The 7,161-nt window shown below is 45.9% G+C and overlaps 1 protein-coding gene across 1 annotated transcript in view; it reads right to left on the bottom strand.

Annotated features, from left to right (window-relative positions):
• Positions 1–6,800, bottom strand: part of LOC310855490 (glutamate receptor ionotropic, kainate 2) — a 174,016-nt gene extending 167,216 nt beyond the window's left edge. Inside the window, exon 1 of the mRNA XM_083760510.1 lies at positions 6,471–6,800. Within this exon, the coding sequence (XP_083616636.1) occupies positions 6,471–6,588 (118 nt within the window). The 5' untranslated portion in view covers positions 6,589–6,800. The remainder of the gene's footprint in view (positions 1–6,470) is intronic.
• Between the last annotated feature and the right edge of the window lie 361 nt (positions 6,801–7,161).

Below are 7,161 nucleotides of genomic sequence, written 5' to 3'. Positions count from 1 at the left end.
GGGGAGAGCAGCTTTTAGAATAATCATTTCACGAGGCACATTAAATGTCTTCACGCATGGCAGCGTCACAAGCCCTGTGAGAAACATGGCACCCTCTCTCTCTCTCTCAGTTGGAAGAGAGGCATGCAGAGCATCAGCCATATCAGCAACACAGTCTTCTCTCACACTACCATGGCACTGGGCTGTGTGTGCGTGCGTGTGTGCGTTTGTGCGTGCGGGGCAGCTCTCAGTCCTTGTACCTGAAAATACTTGATGAGATATGTTTCAACTGTGTACCCGATTTGCCAGTCATAGTCACAGTTTCAAATATTCTATAAACTAGTAGTGAGTGGAATATGAATATTGTAAGCAGCTTAGCACTGATTTAAATATATATTTGGGAGTCTGCTGGCTGTGAGCCAGGACAGTGTAATACTGCACACAAAGCCAACACTGCTAAAACTCAATTTAAGGTAGCCAATAATTCAGACTGGCAGCGCTAAGGCAAATAAAGTGAATTTAGTTAGCCTAAGTATTTTCTTTAAAAAGAAATCACACTTTAAATCAACCGGAGGAGATAGGACAGAAACTCGTTCACAGAGAGAAAGAGGGAGAGGGAGAGAGAGATATAGAGGAAGAGACATGAGGCAGAGAGTGAACGTGAGACAAAGGAAATTAGCCAATGAGAAGGGCAAACAGCAGGCCAGTGTGAAATATTGAAGCTGAGACAGAGGGTGAGGTTCAGTGATTATAATGTGGCGGGGATGGCTGGCAAGTCATGCATTTTAAACAGAGGGCACCTAGAACATTGGACATTTATTACATCAAAGGCCTCTGACGGGCGTGTGTGACACTCCATGTTTACCCTCATCATAGACATTGTAATGTGGTGGTGCAAAGGGCCTGATGGAGAGAGACAGAAAGTAGGGGGGAGGGGGGAGAGAAAGAGAGAGAGAGGGGAGGGGAGGGGGGGATTGATGTGTGGCATATTATTTCTGGCAAAAGAAGTGCCATTTTTCACACCAAATGTCATTCAGCTCCAATCAAACTAAACATATGGAACACAAAATGTAAATCACAAAACGGACAATGTGGATTTGATTTGGTGCCCGTTTGCCTTTGGTTATTGGTACAACATTTTGAACCATGTTACGTCCTTTTGTCATTCATGTTATCTACAATAGTTGCTTGGCATCATGTTTTAAGCCAAGCATTTGTTTCATAATAGTAAAATACCCATACCCATTTCTTTCATAATAGTAAAATACCCAGTGTATCCATCTGTAACTCAGAGAGTGCACAAATGTATACAAATGCACCCTTGATGGGTCCATATGGTTACATTTGTACAGTCCTCAGAGTAAAATGACTATGCACACATTTCCTTTTATCTCCCCCCTACAAAAATCGTAATTGAGTTTTTCATCACTGCAGTGACCCATTTGTTGTCAGTGTTTTGACAAACAGGCATCTTGAGGACTCTAAACTACTGTATAGTGATGGGGGACAAAAGATAACTGAAGAAGGGGGTGCACACTTTAGTATCAACAACGTCATAGCGGGCACAAGTGAAGAAGCAGAGCTGCCATCGTGTAGCGCTCGCTCCGTTGCCTGGGGCGTAAAGGGACTCTGTGGCATATCATATGCTTGAGTTACTCTCAATGAGAGATGATATAATGAGCGTTGCCATTCTGTGAAGCCGCTCAACCCATTTCCATTTCAACAAACCTATTGGCTATATTTGCCCGAGTAACCATTCCATGAGAACAACTGTTCAGAAGCAGGCATGCACAGCATAACACGCGCCGCGGCATGTCTGTACCCCCTGCATGACCCCTTGCCAGGTGCCACTGCCTTAGTGGCAAACAATGCAGCAATTGTCTGAGGATTTTTTATCTGTGACGAATGGGCTACCGACAATCTGGATTCCACCCACCTGAAGTAGCTCACTAAAAACATACATACTGAACCCCTCCTCAGTGTCTGAGGGTATTTTCTGAGTTGTACAAATTTAACCAGTTTTGAGATTAGTGTGTGTGCGTGCGTGTGTGCATGCGTGCGTGAACACAACTGCTTACACAGTGCATACAAGGTTTCTTCCTGACCTTTCCTGGAGCCAAACGGTAGGTTTAGTTATTTATTGGGAGAATTACTCGAGGGGGAAACAGTGCAATTGCAAAAGTTGTTCCTGGGTTTGATAGCGCCTCTCCTTCGGCGCTGCCCTGAGTTTTATCAGCATGCTGTCTCTGCGCTCTGTGATTTAAGGGCGACAGCACCGGTTAAATGTTGGTCCTTTGGCAACAGATAAAAGGCTTTACTGATGCCCCTCATCCCAATGTCATAAAACAGCCTATTTCTTTCGCCTGGCGCGGGGTGCATTATTTCACCACTGATGAGAAGTCAGTTCCATTCGTCACGACACACATTTAGATCAAACTGGATTTTCTTTTCATGTACTGTTTTATTTTCTTTCTTTTTTGACTGAAGCGCTGCTCTTATTGGTCCAGTTCTATAGGCTGTGCTATAAATGAAAAGCTTGTATAAATGAATGGTGGATCCTTGGAACGTCTCAGTCTTGCAGCGACGTCCACGCATCGGATGATTATTAGCCAATAGTCAAAGAAATGGTTCCCTTTTAAATTATATTGCCCTTAAACATGGTGCCATCAAACCAGATTAGATTCTTCTTACTGGGGTCAAATGTAGTTCAGCCAAGCAAGCAATACACAATTATGCTTGTAATTGATATGATAGCTTCATTATAGGCTCCTAAAACCATGACCTCTAACACATGTGCTAGGACGAAGCCTGTTTAATTAAAGTGGAGGAGATGTGAGCGCAATAAACAAATTACTGGGGGAACCAGCCTCCCTCCACCATGCTGAGACACATGATTTCTGTTCACTGTCTGCACTGTCATTATTTATTGAGTTTCTGTTCTGTATTGAGTTTCTGTTATTATTATTGAGTTTCAGAACTTGTCAATGTCCCCGAATAAAAGGCATACATTTCACCAAATATTTAGGTGTACTTTAACTCTTTCAAAGTTGTTGAGTGAGAGCACTTAGGCTGTGCACCATGTTCTCCTCTTGGCTATAAGCAGAAGGTCGGAAGTCAGCCTTTTGACAAATGCACAGTTTGGTCCACAGTGAATGCATTGCTCAGAGTCAGAAAAAAAGGGCTGACTAATCTCTTTTACTCTCTCAGTTTCTCTCTAGTCTCTATATATATTCTCTCTCACTGGTTCTATCACCCCCCCCCCCTCCCTCCCCCTCTCCCTCTATCTGTTTATCCAAATTCTCACTCACGGCAGAGTACAAAGACAATAATTAAGTAGCTGTTTAGTTTACATCACTGTGATTGGGGAAGCGGCTCCGCTGCTGCCTCTTTCGCTCTCTCCCTCTAAACTAATACAACCTGGCATGATGTATTTAACCCCACAGCCCACCTTTAAATAGTTCTCAATCATGCCTCAGTCAGTCTGTTCATGCATTCACCTCCTGGTGTTAAAAGGGGTGTATGTGTTGTAACATCTCCATACTCTCTATCTGCTGACAATCGATAAAGTAGGACGGTAACCATGAACTGAGAAATGAGCTTGTTCAACGAAAGCTGTTATGCTTGTCACCGCCCCCCATTTCAGATCAAACACGCTAGTCCCTGGGTGATCCGCTTTGCCTCACATTGTCTCATTGCACTTTAAGTAGCTTTCTTTCTCCACAAATCTCCTTGTTTAGGAGTTATTTGGGGGTGGGGAAGTGGGGAGATGCTATTGTCCTCTGTGTGTTGGAGAATGTCAGCCTGCCATGGTTATTGACAGGCGCCGTTTCCCCCCAGACAGAGGGACTCGTCAGCTGAGTGGGAGTTTTTCTAGCCTGGAGGACCCACGGCATTTAGCTCATCTCCTCATTAGACGGTGACCTTCACACACATGCTGAACACCAGCGCACCTAATAATTCAGCCCATCACTCACTCAGCTCAGCTGATATCACAGCGGAACATGACGATGTACCATTGTTTGTTGCGCAGAAACTGCAGGCAACAGTAGGCCTATAGTGGCCTATCCATCTTCTGCATCTTCTTCAAAAACAAATTAACACTATATAACTTCCACACGGGCAACTTAAGCGACAATTGCAGAATGTCTTGACAATACCTAATTCCATGGGGAAGTGAAAGAATAAGATTTGCGGTTGGGATGCATTCAAATCGGCTGCATCTCCAAAGCTTATACATCGTCGCACTAGTCGTCTGATGTCAGCGAAATCAGCAGATATATACAAGCTGACAACGTGTCACATAGTGATGTGAGAAAGAAAAGCAGATATACAAGCTGACGACGCATTGTTAGGTTGTACATCTGTTCTTGTAGATCTGTCCTTTATTATGAATGAGCCACCATGCTTCATACAGCCCCAAAGATGAGGAGATGGAGAAGTGAAAGCCAACAGACCGCTACAGCGGAGTGCAAGTTCACAGGATCTCATCTAAGATACAAATGGCTCCGTGCCCCGGAGAAAAGAAAGCAGGATTTCTGTGCCCCACTGGTGCGGGTTCTCTCTTCAAAGCTCTTTCTCTCTTTCTCTCTCTCTCTCTCACACACACACACACACACACACGCACACACACACACACACACACACACACACACACACACACACACACACACACACACACACACACACACACACACACACACACACACACACACACACACACACACACACACACACACACACACACACACACCCTTCTCACAGAAATCCATCTCTGCCTGGTACCACCCATGCTCCTTCTGTCATTCCGTCCACTACCCTTGCTCTGTTTGAGATCATGCGACTTCTGCTGCAAGGGAGCACAGTCAGGACCTGGATGACTCTTCTGCTCTATTCCTTCCTTTTGTGTTCCCTTGTGCACGCAGGCACGCAGGCACGCACACACGCACACACACACACACACACACACACACACACACACACACACACACACACACACACACACACACGCACACACACACACACACACACACACACCTAAAGTACACTGCTAAACATAAACTCACATATGCTTACGAAGCAGAAAAGGCACGTTTAAACCACCTCTGCAATTTATTGTATAGTTTCACAAGAACGGTGGATTAAGCAGCGTATCCTCGAGTATTTACAGAATGTTTAGTGTGCATGAATGTGAGGTTAAGGTGATCTAATAAATGATTTAAAAGATTAAATGCAGTATTTAATGCAGCATTTATTATAATTTAAGCTCATTTTCATTTATACTGACTCCCCCGTTGCCTGACTTTGCTATTAGTAATGTGGTCACGGATAGGCCTATCATTAATAATAACAATTAACAATGCCATTGTCATGCATGGTGAAACACGTGCAACCATTTGAATGATGCTGCCCGTGGTGTGAGCAGCCTTGCCAACACCTCCAACATCCTGGACTACTGTAGACACAAACCACTGCTGCCTGTGGAACAGACAACACAGTGCTGCCAATGGAGCTGTCCGTGGTTGCTTGAGGATGGAGCTGTCCATGGGACTGCTGATCGTTGCTATCCATGCTGAAGGGTGCTATACATGGTGCTAGGGAAGGGTGCTGTCTATGGTACTAGGGAAGGGTGCTGTCTATGGTACTAGGGAAGGGTGCTGTCTATGGTACTAGGGAAGGGTGCTGTCCAGGGCACTAGGGAAGGGTGCTGTCCAGGGCACTAGGGAAGGGTGCTGTCTATGGTACTAGGGAAGGGTGCTGTCCAGGGCACTAGGGAAGGTCGCTGTCTATGGTACTGGGACAGAGAGGTGACCAGCCCAATAGTGATACAGGACGCTGTCCATGGTGCTGGAAATTGGAAAAGCGCTCTCTCTGTGTGTGTGTGTGTGTGTGTGTGTGTGTGTGTGTGTGTGTGTGTGTGTGTGTGTGTGTGTGTGTGTGTGTGTGTGTGTGTGTGTGTGTGTGTGTGTGTGTGTGTGTGTGTGTGTGTGTGTGTGTGTGTGCGCGCGTGCGTGCTCGCATGTGTCTAAATTTAGAAGATAATAAAATGAAAGGTTGAGCTAGTGTCATAAACAATTCCCTCGCTCTCTGAAGCAGTGTAGCTTACACAGGAGAAAGGCAGCCTAGGCCCCATGGCAACAGGTTCTGTCTCGACTCAACTAGTTGATTTGAAGTTTGACAATTTTGCACAGGGTCATATGGGAGCCTAGCAGTTTTACTGTTACAGAAGTAGATATTGCTACAGTTTATGCCAACTTTCAGACACATTCCTTGCAACAACAAAACACGATGGTTCTCCGAGCATAACCATGAACCATCATCTTGGGGGCACACCATCCCAGTGAATATGAGGTCCCACAGCAGGCGGCAACATATTTATAGAGCGTGAAACACGTGCTCCATGGCAGTGGTGCACAAGTACGCAAAAGTACAACAACTTTGTAACTGATGGTAAGAACTTGATTTTAACAACAACAACACAAAGCTTAACTCACCAAATCTTAAGACGTGCGGCATCCCACGAGAATATCCCACGCATTGTAATAGCAGCAGTAGAAGCCTGACGATGCACCTGATTCTCGCATTAGTTATCAACGGGGAGGAAATCTTCATGGTGCTTTGCGTGGTGCACAGTATTTATTCCCTGGGTCCGAGTATATTCCCCGAAATTCTTCCTTGAAACGTTAAGCAGGGTGACGACGGCTCACGGCATGGTGGTCACTCATGGAGAGGGCATCTCGTTTCCCCAGATCCATTAGCAAGCACTGCGTGTCCGTCCGGCTCACTGCGCCAAGAAACAACCTTCCGACTCAGCTGACGGCGAGGCATCCATGTTAGGCATGGGGTGAACCGCGGAGAAATCCGTTCACGGGAGACCTGGAAGACAGATAAACATCGGGGAGAATGCAGGCGTTTGAATATCCGGTCAGACTCCTTCGCGGCAGAGAATCGCGCTCGGCGGAATTGCACTGGGCGCCCTTACACCTTGCGAGCAGTGTCGGGCTGTCTACAAGCTTGCATTCTGCTGCACTGCCGTGCAGCATCTGACGTCGAGCCAAGATTAGTGGGAGAGCGGAGAGCATAGATTGGGCATGTTTCTCCGGTATTGCCGACCACACGTCCCCCCTGATCTATAGCTATATATCGGCATGCGAAATGGTCATATTTCGTGCATGGCACCCATGC

This window comes from Protomyctophum parallelum (genome assembly GCF_964188405.1).
Source record: "Protomyctophum parallelum genome assembly, chromosome: 3".
NCBI classification, from domain to species: Eukaryota; Metazoa; Chordata; class Actinopteri; order Myctophiformes; family Myctophidae; genus Protomyctophum; species Protomyctophum parallelum.
Note: the sequence above shows the minus strand (reverse complement) of the source record. Positions and strands in the feature narration are given on the sequence as shown.